At 43.0% G+C, this 14,986-nt stretch overlaps 1 protein-coding gene across 1 annotated transcript; it reads left to right on the top strand.

Annotated features, from left to right (window-relative positions):
- Positions 1 to 466: 466 nt before the first annotated feature.
- On the top strand, positions 467 to 14,315 carry AHSA1 (activator of HSP90 ATPase activity 1). Its single transcript, XM_054969957.1, has 9 exons — positions 467 to 672; positions 5,494 to 5,684; positions 5,905 to 5,987; positions 6,798 to 6,915; positions 8,649 to 8,737; positions 9,587 to 9,727; positions 12,499 to 12,600; positions 13,222 to 13,273; positions 13,888 to 14,315. The coding sequence occupies exons 1-9, from the start codon at positions 593 to 595 to the stop codon at positions 14,058 to 14,060; spliced, it is 1,029 nt and encodes a 342-aa protein (XP_054825932.1). The 5' UTR covers positions 467 to 592; the 3' UTR covers positions 14,061 to 14,315.
- Positions 14,316 to 14,986: the final 671 nt, after the last annotated feature.

Genomic DNA, 14,986 nt, shown 5'->3' with positions numbered 1-14,986 from the left:
ACCACGAAAAGCAACTTGGTAATAACTCGGTCCCTTGCTCTGCAACTATTTCGCTTCTCTAACCAAAGATGCAGCCAGGAGGTGGGGAGGTCAAACTTCGGTTTGAAATTTTTTGCTTTAGATATAAAATATTAGATGTTCAGGGGTTAATTTGAGGGAAGTCGCGGCGGGGCCGAATGTCATTTCGGACCATAGAGACTAGAGCGGCGCAGAGGTTCAAAAGAATTAGAGACCGTCATTGCGGGACAGCTCTCAATGAACCAGTCTAGACCTACAGACTCTATGTTGAAATTGCTTCGCGTACCGGAAGCGCTGTGCGTTTAAGTATTCCCTCCCTCTCTCACGATCTATGGTTCCGGGCCGCCGGGAGCATTTTACGTACGGACTAGGAGAGGGTTGGGACTCCTGTCGTCATGACGGGAAGAAAGCGGAAGGAACCTTTCGCCGGTGGCGGAAGTCGGGAGGCGGTGCGGGTTGCCGGTGCTTCTAGCAGCTTCTAGACGGCGCGTGCGCGCGCGCGGGGAAGACGGCGCTCGACATTGACGAGGCGGCGGCAGGAGCGGCGGGAGCAGCGTGTTTTGGAGAAGCGCCGATGGCCAAGTGGGGCGAGGGGGACCCGCGCTGGATCGTGGAGCAGCGTGCGGACGCCACCAACGTCAATAACTGGCACTGGTGAGCGGGTCGTGTCTCTTGAGGGCGGACCCCCACCCACCCACCACTGAGGAGAATTGGGGGCGGCTGCGCGCGCATCCTTCAATCTTGAGCCGTGGAACCGGGAAGGAGGGGAAGGGACACGCTTCTCTCCCCCACCTCAGCACCCCGCGCCGGTCTCCGCTTGTCTTCTGCCTCGCCTGTCACTGCCACCGCGGGTGCCCTTGGGAAACTCCTTTGTGCCTCGTTATCTGCGCCTGGGAGTGAGGGGACGTCCCTCTTTATGCTTTCTCTGCAAAGAAACCTTATCCTCCAGCCCGTTGTAAAATAATTGGGGCTTGATCCCAAACAAGTGTGTGATGCGTGAGGGTTGCCAACTGATCTGAGAGAAAGGGAGGGGGTTGAGAAAGTAACCTGCCCTGGCCTGCTCTGTATCTTTCTCAGCAGCTTGGTCTGCCGAAGTCAGTGGGTGGAACTTTTCAGAATGGAGCAAAACGTTAATCACGAATTGATGTCTACAGATCAAGTGGCTGCCCCCCCCCAAAGTCATCAGTTTGCTGTTCTGGCTTTTGTTGAGGGGGTTAAGCCAGCAGACCTGTATGCGAATCATATGGGACCACCCCTAATTCCGTCTTCAGGATATGAAGAATCTTGCTGATTTTAATCTCAGGAGCGTTTTTTTTTTGATGCACAAACTATGCTCCTGCCCTTCTAATCTAGTCACAGGGGGTTAATTTTTGTAGCTGTGAGATGGTTAGTGACCTTATAAATGTCAAGTTGTGAACAGGATGAATTTTATAGTAAATTTTTTTGCGTAGCAGTACTTGATCTTGGAGAAATCCAGTGGCGTTGACTGGCCTCAGCTTCAGGACAGGCAAAATGGCAGTACTGTGCAGTTAACATGAAGCTTTTAATGATGAGGTGTGGATTAGTTTTTAATTTATGTCGTTTATAGTCTGCCTTTCTCACTGATACTCAAGGCGGATTGCGGTGTGAGATTAGTACAGTCAATTTCAAGGATATTTCCATAAACAATGCCATAGGGTAAATAAAAACAATTTTACAAAGACATAGCATTAATAAGAATCCAATACAGAGTTGAAGAAATGCTGAAACAGAACATAAGCAATTCTAGGGTTGACATTAGACCACATGAAGCACAAGTAGCTCATAGGAGCACATACTTAAGACAAAAGGCAACATAGTGGTGAAGTCTATGGTCCTTAACTCATTAGCGAAGCATCTGAGAGCTCCTCCCTACAATACAAAAGCCTTTTTGAATAATTTGGTTTTGTGTTATTTGCAGAAAGCTAGGAGAATGGGGGTTCTTCTGGCCTCCTCAGGCTGGTTGTTCCAAAGGGTAAGGGCCACCACAGAGAGAGCCTGTGTACAGGCTGCTGTTGATTTCACCCATGTGCAGGGTGGCACCTGCAGGAGACCCTGTTCAGATAAGCGAAGCTGTCATGGAGAACATAGGGAGGGAGGCAGTCCCATAGGTATGCTGGGCCAAGACCAAGAAGAGCTTTGTATGTGATAACCAATACCTTGAACTGAGCACGGTAACTGATAGGTAGCTAATGGAGTGACTGCAGAATGGGGGTGATGTTCATGCTCCTGATAGCAGCTATGCTGCAGCGTTTTGCACCAATTGGAGTATCTTAGTTAATTTGGATGAGAGACCTATGTATAGTGCATTACAATAGTCAAGTCTTGATGTTACTATAGCATGGATCCAGGTGGCCAGGTCGGCCATGCCAAAGTAAGAAGCCATTGGGAAAAAGTGGTGAAACAGGCAGTGTTAAGCAAGCCTGTAATTTATTCTGCAGTGGGCAAGTGAGCAATGGGGCAGTAACAGCTATTGCCCATTATTACTAAATGGATTTTCTGTGTTCAGGATTAGTATATTCATTAGCACCATATGCTGAGATGAAATAGGAGGTTGGTAGTTGTCTTCATGATCTGTTTATAAATCTTTTGGGAGGCTACTGCTGGAAACTTAATGTGGATTTAGAAGGCACTTGGTCTGGTCTAGAAAGGCATTTTTTCTATTCCCATGGGAAAACCAATTGGCCCTATGTTGTGCATAGAATTCAATTTGTTTGTTAGGTAACTTTAAATCTGTTTTACTTTTTCTCAACATCATGGCAATGCTTTCTGGTATGGAATATCAAAACTTTTTTGCAACAATTCCCTACATGTATTGAAAATAGAATCCTGTTCATGGTGGTGGGGACAGGATTGTAAAGTGACCCACTGTGCATGGATGGGTTGGATAAAGAGCCCTTATCTGTAGTCATAAAAAGTGCAAGCACTTTAATTTCTTGTAAACTCACTGATGTATTGTGCCATGAATCTTTGTGGGCAACAGAACCTGCTCCTTTCAGGATTAATGCCTGGACAGGTCCTACACAGCTACAGCTACCCACTCACCGAGTCGTGCCTGCCAATTCCATCATGTATCTGAGGTCTTACTACAGCCAGTTTTGTTCTTTGTAGAGTTCTATATTATTGAACTGCTAGAAACACAATCCCCATACTCCTGATGTGATCAGAGTGCAATAGTTATGGTTTGAGGTGCAGGAGATTTTTAAAAGGAAGGGACAGAATGAGTGTATTCTTTGCCTTGGAAAATTGCCAGACAGTTATACCACAGGATGGGGCCTTCGTTTGTCTCAAGTCCTATTTGATATCTTGAGTATCAAGGTTTCTTCAGTCCTTCGCAGAACTTCTGTTTCTCACAAACCCTGAGAGCTTTCCATTGGCAGCTCCTCCTCCTCTTCCCTCCAAGAAAAAAACTTAAACTGTGAAAAGTGGTGACACAGGCAGTGTTAAGTGAGCCAGCAGCACATTCTGCAAATTGTCCATCACTTAATGCAGCAACACTCAAAACTAAGAAGCGTCCAGGCTAATTCCAGCCCTGCAAGCACACTTAGAGTTTACATCAACACAGTCCACAAAAATCATATTTCAGGCTTGGGTTTCTCTTTGGCAATTGTGGAATCCTGTTCTGAGGACCCCAGTAACTTGATAGAATGTTACAAAGTATTGAGCCTTCCTTTCTCTTCATCCAAGCATTGTAATTCAGGCTTTGTAAGATCTGTTTGTGATTTTTGAACATACCTTCAGTTGACATAAACTGTGCAAATGGGTGTGGCATCTTTTAAGTGGACAGGGCCATTAACAAACTGTCCCAGGTAAGCAAAGTGGGTATCATGCTGGATTTGGAAAGGTTGGATGCATTTCTCAGCTCAGCTCTGGGACGTTGCCAAGCCATTTTCTCAATGCTTCTTTAACAGGAAGAATGTACATTGTGGGGATACTTTCTTTAAGCACAGAAGCAAATGTGTGGCCAACCTATAGTATAAGTGCCACAAGAAAAGGAGGTAGAGGGAGTTTGGCACTTCTGGGTAGGAGAGAGAAGTCCTTGGGTTGGCCATTAACACAATAAGAAACTAAGTGATACTGATAAGGACTATCACTCAGTGAGTGAAGTCTTGGTTCTACAAGAAAAAAATCCTGTTTGTATGTAAAATAGTAAAGACTTCAGTAGCACCTTTAAGACTAACCAACTTTATTGTAGCATAAGCTTTCGATAACCACAGTTCTCTTCGTCAGATGCATGTTTGTATGTAGAACCTCTTTTTTCCTATCATGTTACAGTCATTTGACTCAGATAGTTTAAGAACTATGGTCTCAGCTTTTGTGAGCTCCTCAAGCATAATGTCTAGCAGGTGAGCAAGCATTCTCAAAGGTTGGGGTAGATTAGAATATAAACATAATAATTTTGAGCCAAACCCCATAGCCTACTGTATCATTTTCAATTTCCTTCCACTTTTGCCTTGTGATTAAATTCTCTGCAGTGGACAAACTTCAAGAGAATCCAGTCGATTGGCTAGACCTACACGTCCTGATGATGGCAAACCACTGGGATTGGCTACTCATTAATAGTGTTAATGATCTCATTCTCAGATTACCAGGTAGTTTTACATTTTAAAAAGGGGTAGTCTGTTTGGTTTTGACCTGGAACTTCAACTGCATTTATACTGAACTGAAGTGTGTCCTTCATCACAATGCTACATTAGCGGCCAAGTCAGAACACAGCATAGCTTTCGCTCAAGATTTAGGATTATGCGGTATGCAAACATAGTAACTCAAACTTGAGCGTAAATTTTGTGTAACTGACACCTTAGATCCTCTGATAATGTAGAACATCTCTAGTGAAGTGGTACGTTAAAATGTATTCTTTTTTAAAGCCAGTCATTATATTCCCTTCTGACAGATTGTTAGAAATTATTTCTAAATAAGTGGTCTCTGCCTGCCTTACTGCTCAAGCCAGCTCCTTGTTGCCTGGCTGCTTTTTGCCTGTAATGCTGTAACGCCAATAGATACAGGAGGGAATTTTGGTATATCAGGAGTAAAAGTGGCAAGGATTCTTAGCTATGCTTAGATCCAGCCTGTATATAAAAGAGACATCCCTGCCTTGATTTAATTACTTGACAGAGTGGTGGGAACTGAAGTAAATGTGGAGGAATTGTGTGACTAGAAATGGGGGGTGAATCTGATTTGGCCACTCAACTCTGTTTGACTTGGATTGTACATGATTGAGTTTGGGTGTGCTAGGTAAAGTATACTTAATAATCTTGATCACTATCTTCTAAATATATGACAGGAAGGTTTCCTAAAAATTCAGTTTGGAAGGTGTCACTTTTCAAGCCATGTTTAGACAACTAAGCTCAGTGGGATAAAGGATGTGTGTGTAAAATATTTTACAGCGCAGAAAGGTGGAAAGTTGACTGACTGTGTTCTACTGACCTTTCAGTTTGAGATATTTTCTCTTCTTAGGACTGAAAGAGATGCATCTAATTGGTCATCAGAGAAACTGAAAACCCTGTTTCTGGCTGTTAGAGCAGAGAATGAAGAGGGGTCTTGTGAAGTGACAGAAGTGAGTAAGCTGGATGGAGAGGCCTCCATAAATAACCGCAAAGGAAAACTAATTTTCTTCTATGAGTGGAACATCAAGCTAGCTTGGACAGGTGAGTTGGCTGTTCTGGTTTCACTCATTCAAGAATTCTCATGCAGGATAGTGAATTGTCTCAAAGAAGAATTCCTTCTAATTTTTTTCCAAAGAATTAGAAAAAAGTTTGAGAGAATGATCATTTTGCAGTTTCAAGATGTCAAAATCTGCCAAGAGTTGATTTTAAGCAAGTAAAATAGAAACAAGCCTTAATTTAATTAGTATGTTGCTGTCTACAGGCATCTCAAACACAGGTGTGAAGTATAAGGGGCACGTGGAAATTCCCAATCTTTCAGATGAAAATGATATTGATGACATTGAGGTAAGTACAGATAGTATTGGTGACTGCTACTTTATTGGACCACAGTGCTGAATAATTCCATGTTTTATAGTAACAGTGAAGATCTTATAGCTGTAAAAGGGTATTTGACAGATTCATGGCAACTGGTCATGGAAACTAATGGGAACATTCACATTAAGAGGAAGTAAGCCTTCGAACACCAGTGCTAGGAGGCAATATCAAGTGAAGGCCTTGGCCTCTATGCCCTAGTATTGGTCCTCAGGATAACTGGTTGGCTGTTTGTGAATACTGGTTGGCAGTATTCTGGCTGTTTGTCCAGAATACTGGACTCAATGGAGTACTAGTCTCACTGAGACTCAAGGTGGACTTCATAGTGTGAGATAAGTACAATAAATATCAAGGATATTTCCATAAACAATGCCATAGGCTAAATAAATACAAGTTTACAAAGATACAGGATTAGCAAGAATCCCACACAGAGCTGAAGAAATGCTGAAACAGAGCATAAGCAATTCTAGAACTGACATAAGACAACATAGAACTACCCACTAGGATCATACTTGAAGCACGGGTAGCACATAGGCGCGCATACTTAAAACATCAGATAGAATGTACATTTCTGACATTCAGGCATTTACCTGGTAAGCTGTTTGGTATTCATTTAAAAAGATTACATTCCTTTTTTCTGAGCTTAAGCTGAGGAAATACAATATGACGGTTACAGGCATTTTGGTAGTAATTTGTAGTACTAGCTAAGATTTTAAATGAGGCATTTAAAATTGTGTGTGTGTGTCTGTCAGGATCTTAAAAGTTTTTTTCCTTTCTTTTTAGATAACTGTTAGTCTTGCCAAAGATGAGCCAGACACCAACCTGCTAACTTTGATGAAAAAAGAAGGTGTGAAAAAGATCAGCAGTGCTTTGGAAACTTATATCAGCACTCTCAAAACAGGTTTGCATAGAGTCCGAGAAACAACAGAGACCTCTTTCTGGAGATTTCTTCATTAGCTTTCAAATGGAGGACAGATAATAGTTTCAGTATCTACCTCTGAGAGAATATGTTTGTTTGGGACAATTTTTCTCAAGTGTTCGAAGACCAAATAAATGGTTCTTCAGGCTGTCTTCAGCACCTTAAGTAGTTTTCCTTGATACCTTCCCATCTTCTTTAAAGGACTATAAGAGTGGACTGTAAACTAAATATGAGCAGTCAGTGTGATGCAGTGGCAAAAAAGACAAACTCAGTTTTGGGTTGTATCAAAGGGGCCATAGCGTCAAAATCGCAGGAGGTCATAGTCCCTCTCTATACTGCCTTGGTCAGGCCTCACCTGGAGTACTGTGTGCAGTTCTGAGGCCTCACTTCAAAAAGGATGTGGACAAAATCGAGAGTGCAGAAGAGAGCGACGAGGATGATCAGGGAGTCTGGAGACAGCCCTACGAGGAAAGGCTGAGAACCTTGGGAATGTTTAGTTTGGAAAAGATGAGATTGAGGGGGGACTGATTGCTCTCTTTAAGTATTTGAAAGGCTGTCATTTGGAGGAGAGCAAGGAGCTGTTCCAGTGGGCAGCAGAGGATAGGACTCGAAGCAACAGGCTTAAATTACACGCAGAAAGGTACCGGCTGGATATTAGGAAAAACTTTTTCATGGTCAGAGTAGTTCAAAGGTGGAATCAGCTGCCTAGGGAGGTGATGAGCTCCCCTTCACTGGCAGTTTTCATGAAGAGGCTGGATGAATATTTGTCAGAGATGCTTTAGGCTCATCCTGCATTGGGCAGAGGGTTGGACTAGAAGGTCTGTATGGCCCCTTCCAACTCTGTGATTTTGTGAAAACAGTTCAGAGATCAGCATGTGCCAGTGAAACCTGAAATGGTAGAGAGCAACTAAGTAAAATCGCGTTCTAGTGCAGGAAACTACTTTTCATCTAAATGCACTACACTGCACTATATTGGGGCTCCTGTAAGGAGTGCTGCTACTGCTGCCTTACGAGTGTGGGAAGAGGATGTGCCTGTTCATGAGCACTTCTCTTTAGGACTAGTTATGGGTCAGACTCCATTCAGGGGTAAGGGCTGAACATTTATCGCCCATCTCGCCCTGTTTGCTAGTGCTATTATCCTTTGGGAGTAGTTATTTCTTCTCATTAGGGGATCTAACTTTGTCTTTATTGACAATACAGAATTGTCTGCATGTCTAACTTGGAAGAGTCATAAAGTTTTATGTCAAATTCTTAAGGAATTTAGGTTGATTTAACTCTATGAATGCAATCTGTGTCAGACTGCATGGTTTGAACATATAGACTGTGTTGAAGGGTGAGTTGCATATGCAGATCAAGTAACCTATTCTGCTTCTGGGGGGTAGCAGGTCCTCTAGTTCATGCCTTACCTGCCCTGGAGCAACAGAACTATCTCAGTGCTCTCTTCTGGTGTTGGATAATTCTTCAGATTACAAACCTGAAATGGTGTTATGCCCTGGAGATAGCTTTCTCATCTCATTTTAGTATATAATCACTTGGCAATTTTTATTCTAATCCCAGTTTTCATGAATTCCTGCTTTATATTTATCTTGGTTTTCATGAAGTCCTGCTTTCCTAGTGATGTACAGTAGCAACGGTGCTTATAAAAGAAACATGGATTAATTAAGATCTTACTATTCCACACAAAGAATCTAAGTCAGATTTCCATGTCTTTTCAGAATTCACCCAAGGCATGATCTTGCCCACAGTGAATGGAGAACAGTCAGAGCCAACCCCTCTTCCTGTGCGTAAACCTGATGAACACAAGGTTAGCAAACCAGTTTCTGGATGCATATGGACTTATTTCCCACCGCATTCTGAAATCTTACGGGGTTTCTTAAAGAGGGGCTGGCAATTTTCACCAATTCCCCTTCCCCCCCACCACAGATTGCCTCTGTGGTATAGATTGTCAGTGGATCCCTCTGGAACAAAATGGGTTGGGCGGAGGGAGGCTGAACAAGCTGCAGCAGAAGGAGGGAATCAGACACTGTTGTCATCTTTTAAGAAAACCTGAGGGCACTTCTATTTTTGGAGCTATATGATTGGATACAGGCCCTTATTTAAAGATAAGTTGAATTTGAAAGCCTGAATAAATATGTTTTACAGTATAACATTACCTTTCTTTGAAGTAATAAAACAAACAGCTACTTCACACCCACCTGTGTGGCAGCAGACCTACCAGTCTCAGCCTTTTGGCTTGCACACCAGTCTAATACATGCATTTACAAATGTGTTCATGATGTTAAATTTTTTATATGAACATGTAAAACACTCTGTGGTTGCACCTGAGCAAAACAGCACATGAAGTACCACTGAGCAGTAAACAGTGTTTCTAGGCATGTGTGTGATTAGAGATTAATCCAGTTTCTTTAAGTAGCGTAACTAATGCAGACATCTCAAACTGCAGAAGCTTGCGTGCCATTGTAATTGTCTTGAGAATTGGTGAATGGTAGGGTGAGGAGAAACTGTGGCTGTAAGTTTCTGTCTTGCTCTCATGGTAGCTGCAGGGAATGTGGCACCTGCCTGCAAATGGAGGATTTGTAGCTGGCCCCTAAATGGGGGGTACTGCATTGTGACAGTGCTATGGCAATTAAGATGCATTTTGATGTTTCTCTAGGCCTCTGAACCTGCTGCTGGCAGTGGCAATGCACTTAAATCTAAATCTGTAGGAGTCAAGATTCCTACCTGTAAGATAAGTTTAAAAGAAGTCTTCTTAACATCCCCAGATGAGCTATACAGAGTATTCATTATGCAGGAGGTAAGTCAGCTAATGTGTATCTTGTGGTGCAACAATCTTTGCTCAGCACTTTTGGCATCTTCTCAGAACAGATTTAGCAAGAAGTATCTCCTAGCTGCAGGAGACCATTTCTTCCATGTGTGTCTTCAATGCCCCTTTTACTGTCCTAGACACAGAGAAACTGGCAGCCTGCTTTCTGCAGCAGGAGTAGATTAGCCCCATGTAGTAAAATCTTCCCTTTCATAGCTCAGGAGAAGGATTTCTTTCCTTCCCTACCACCTGTGACAGAACCCCTTCCTAATTTCAGAATGTTCCTACCCCCCTGATCATCACCTGCTGCTGCATAGCCTGTCACTTACGGAATACTGAATGCAATAAACCTCCCCCCTCCCTTTAGTCATTGTCTGAATCTCGCCTTCCTGGACCTCAGTTATAGGCGCTTCAGGGTGTTTATCTATCCTAAGGATGCTTTTGTATTCCACAGTCTCCCCACCACCTCCACCACCACCAGCTCTGCCATACTCTGGCTGTGTACTCTTTGGTTTCTGGCTCTTTAAACCTTTGACGGTTAAAACTGTTGCCACCTTCCTTATATTTGATTCAGTAATTCTGAGGAAACTTTATGATTGAACCAAATGTTATTTGGCCGATTTACATAACAAGAATAAAGTGTGGCAGTTATTAAATATACCAGGTTGACAGAAACATTCTGGCAGACTCTCTATGCACACCAACATAGACTCTTCATACTCTTCACTTAGTGCTAATTTTTGCAACCTTCAATACTCCACATGCAAATTACTATTTCTCCCATACTTACTGGCTTACTCAATCAGTCCCTCAAACCATCCCTCGTCCCATTTGTGCCTTCACTTAAGTAGTCACTATTACACTTCCGTACAATCCAGATAACATCACACCTTCCAAGAATATCTTTTTTTTTTTTATAAATTTTTTTATTTTTCATAACTACAAAACACTACACCAGACTATCACAAGGAAAGGGAAGAGGGAAGGGACAAAGGGGAGTGGAAAAAGAAAAAGGGGGGGGGGAATGAACTACAAACACTAAACACTACACTTCAATGTTTCCCTTCATACTGTCATAATACAAAAATAGCTCCATAGAATAATGATGGAGTGGTTAATCATACAGAGAATAAACATTTCAAATTCTGATTAAACTTTCCTCCCCCTTCTGGGTCCCGGACGCAATTCTCTCTGTGCAACTGCTGTTGCAATGCTCTCCTCTTCCCCCCCCCCCTCCGGCTCCTCCTTTTCTTCGTTCTTGGTGCAGCAGAATTCTGGGTTTTTATTCTCAAAATCCTTTAGTTGATCTTCTGATAATATCTTATAGGCCTGATCTTTATATCTGAACCATATTCCTTCCGGGAATAACCATTTGTACTTTATTCCATGGTCCCTCAGAAGAGCTGCAAACTTTTTATATTTAAAACGCCGTTTCCGGACTAGAAATGGAACGTCCTTCAAAATCTTGACTTTCAAACCCATAAAGTCCAAATCCGCATTGTATGAGTTATATAGGATGGTGTCCCTAATCTTTTTAGTTGAAAAGTCAATAATGATCTCACGAGGCAACTGTCGCTTTGTTGCATATTTTGAAGAAGCCCGACGGACCTCCAAAATGGCGCTTTTAACCTCTTCTTTAGTCGTCCTCGCGGGTGTCGCCAGTAGTTCCGAGACCAAATCCCACAGATCCTCATTTTCCTCCTCTTTCACGTTTTGGAGACGCAAAATTGTCTGCGTTCGTTCCACTTGTAGCCCGATCAGTTGGTTCTCCACCAACTTCAACTCCTTTTTTGTAGCCTTCACAAGTGACGCACTTTCCAGAGCAGACTTTTCTGCCCCCCCCCGCTGCTGCCTTAATGGTTTTCACCTCGCTTTCAATTAAGCCCACCCTTTGATCAGTTTCGTTCAGCTTGTCAACAAAGGGTTTTATAGCTTCCACCACCGCCCTGCGCACCAATTTTTCGAGCGACTCCCCTTTCTGCAAGGTGGCCGAGATTGACTTACCGAGAGCGGGACTTTGCTTCTTTGCTGCCATTTTGGGGGGGGGGGGCAACAAAATTCCGGAACTCCACGAAGGGGAAGAGCGAGTCTTCTTCAGATCAACCTCTCCTTCACAAACGCTTGTAGAACAGAAGGGATTCGCTTGTTTACAGGCTTCCGCCTGTTTCTTTTACTTGCCGTTTCTCGTTGCCCGGCGGCACTCGAGGCGCTGCGCACATCTGCCGGCCTCCATAGGGACAAACGGGCAATTCCCTCCCCGCATTGATTTCGGGGAGTTCTTCCCGCCGCGTCCCGGACCCTGGCTCCCTCCCTGGGAGTCCTGGGGGCTAATCCTTGCAGATCAGCCGCCCGGTCAGGGTGCCCGGTCGTTTCCTCCCGGACCAGCCGAGAGGAGCGTCCGGCATGGCTGAGAAAACGAAACCGACTCCACACCTTCCAAGAATATCAATGAATATTGATCCACTGCATACTGTGGAAGGGTCATATGTATTCCTATAGTTGTCTGCCACAAGTAATTTCTCCTCAGAGCTGATGGTTTAGAAGGTGCATCCTTTGCTTTGTCCGTCCTTGAAATGGCAGCTGTCTTCTCCAGAGTCTCTAATGGGACGCAGGAATGAAGGTCAGCATTCTGGAACACTGGAATCAAAACAGCTATCCCAGTAATTGGAGCTGTTGGTTCAGCTAATGAGCTGGAAGTCATGATTTACGTAGTGCAAGGACTCACCTTGATACTAGGCTGATTAGCTCATTTTTTATTGCAGATGGTGCAGGCTTTTACTCACTCGCCTGCTGTCATAGAGGCTGATAAAGGAGGAAAATTCCAGCTACTCGATGGCAGTGTGACTGGCGAGTTCACTGAACTGGTGAGTACCAACAGCAGTTGGTTTGTGTATTGCCTGAAGTGCCTTCCCATCTGCCTCATGAACCGTTTGTTCTTCTTCTTCCTGTCTGATGCACGGGACACCCTCTCCTTAGTTCTGTTCCTGCTTTCAGGGAGAGCAGTCTAGTAACAGGCATGCTCTGCTACATTCTAATATTGCCATATTGGCTTTTCTCTTCAGTCTTAGATCTTGTCCCCCCACCCCCCTTTTGCCTTTCTCTTCCTCTAATTGAAAATGAAATACAAAAGCTTGATTTTTAAGTGGCTATTGTGCAGTGTGTTGTGTAAATGGAACTGCATTAAGATCCAACAATCCTTGGTGATTTGTTATAGGAGAAAACTAGTGTCAAGTGAAATTTGTGAGCCTAGTCTGGAGTAACTCCACATAGGATCATAGATTAGCTTCTTATTGTAGTTTCAAGTAAAAGCAGCTGGTGAGCATCTCATGCTTTTACTTATATTTCCTAAAACAGGAGCATGTATTTGTGTTACTTTTATCTAAATAGTAATATCCCAAGCATTTTCCAGTATGATTTCTGTCCTTCTCTTTAGTGTGCAAAGCGGGAATCTGCCTGGTAAATAGATAACTTTCCTACTTTTTCAGGTTCCTGAGAAACAGATTGCTATGAAATGGAGATTTAAGTCATGGCCCGAGGGTAAGTAATTCACTTGTGTACAACAAGAAGCCATCTTGGTTTTAGCTGCACATCTGGCTGTCTTAGGCTATCTACTCTTGAATAAGATAGTAGGAAGTACAAGGCTTCTCAGCTGATCTGCAAGCCATTATCTTGTACTGTGTGTTCCCTTAATGTGAGGGGAAATGATTATCATCCATATTCAGTACTAGTAATCTCTTCTGACTTCCTGAGAGGATAATGAATGCTTAAGGTGAAAGTTAGTGAAGAATTGAGGGTTTTTTTTCCAGCTGCTTTGCTGAGTTCATGGTGATGAAGAGTAGAATTCTCCTGCTATGTAAGGAAAGAAGTTGACTTGTCTCATTGCTCTTCTTTTGGTTTGTTTATTTATCTGTTTAGGAAACTTTTACCTTGCTTTTTCCATACAATACAGGCCCAAAGTGGCTTACAATGTACAGAACATACAAAAGACAATCAAATATTACAGAGCCAATTTTATAATTTTAAAGCCAATTTTATAATTACTACTTGCCACTAACAAACTAGTTCATAAGGCAGAGTGGGTAGCATCAGTTCTGCCCTTGACGAAACCAGTACCATGTTACTGATCTGACAGTTTATTCTGGCTTTTCTAGGGCATTTTGCAATCATTAACTTGACCTTCAGTGATAAAGGTGGTGAAACGGAAGTCTGTCTGGAAGGGAAAGGCATCCCAGCCAGTGAAGAGGAGAGAACAAGGGAGGGCTGGCAACGGTATTATTTTGAGAGTATTAAACAGACGTTTGGCTATGGAGCCCGCTTGTTTTAACATTGGATACTGCGGAGAGTCTCCACCTGAAGATTCTGCCGTGTGAACTGATTGGCTTCTTGTCTGTCCCTTTCTATCCTCTGTTTCGCTGTTGTGATGAGCAGGATGACAGGATGGCTAGTGAAGGCCACGAAGCAGCTCAGAGTCCAGTCCTTCACTGCTTGTGCATGTCTCCTGCTGCAGGGGATTCCAAGGTGGATTCTCATAAATGTACATACATTCATATTGCTAAATAAAGATAACTTAAACATGTGGTACTGGCTCTTGTATCTGTGTGTAGGGACTGCCATATTTTTTTAAACCAGGGAACAAATGGTTAAACCTCTTTAGAAAGATAGTTGGAAATTCATAGCAAAGCATCTGGGAAGGCAAGCGTCTACTGTAACTCTCCTGAACACTTGGAGAGGCCTGCTTTATGCATGCTGAGGTGGGTAGAATATTGAGGCCGTAGAATGAGATGTACCCATACTGCAGGTAATAGATTCCCATTCTGAATATGTCTTTGCATGCAGCTTCATGCGAATATAAAACTATCACAGCAGGGAGGAAGCTTTTACCCTGTCTTTGCTTGTTGTGCTGGTTTTGGGTAGAGAGCTTTAACACCACCTACTACGTTTCCATTGGAGATGCTAGGAATTAAACCTGGGCCCTTCTGCATGCCAACGTATGCTCTGACACGGAGGCAGTTGAAGGTAATTTTTTTTACTCCGGATTTTCAGAAGTTTGCTAGTAAACTTGATGTAGTGTAGCAAACATACTCTTGTTAGTAGAGTTGTGCTTTTAGAAGAGCCATACCTATTGACCTTATTTCTGTTACATAAATTATATGCCTATTGACAGTGACCTTATTTTTGTTGCATAAATTATATTTTGGCTCTGAACAGCAAGAAGGAAAATGAAGGGTTTAGGATGAAAATCTTTACTGC

The sequence above is a fragment of the Eublepharis macularius genome, chromosome 2 (genome assembly GCF_028583425.1).
Source record: "Eublepharis macularius isolate TG4126 chromosome 2, MPM_Emac_v1.0, whole genome shotgun sequence".
NCBI classification, from domain to species: domain Eukaryota; kingdom Metazoa; phylum Chordata; class Lepidosauria; order Squamata; family Eublepharidae; genus Eublepharis; species Eublepharis macularius.
Note: the sequence above shows the minus strand (reverse complement) of the source record. Positions and strands in the feature narration are given on the sequence as shown.

Excerpts from the sequence above, each read along its gene's own strand:
- AHSA1 (XM_054969957.1), top strand. The coding sequence starts at position 593 with ATGGCCAAGTGGGGCGAGGGGGACCCGCGCTGGATCGTGGAGCAGCGT. Across the intron at positions 5,685-5,904 it reads CATCAAGCTAGCTTGGACAG|GCATCTCAAACACAGGTGTG; the intron begins GTGAGTTGGCTG and ends TGCTGTCTACAG. Across the intron at positions 8,738-9,586 it reads GTAAACCTGATGAACACAAG|GCCTCTGAACCTGCTGCTGG; the intron begins GTTAGCAAACCA and ends ATGTTTCTCTAG.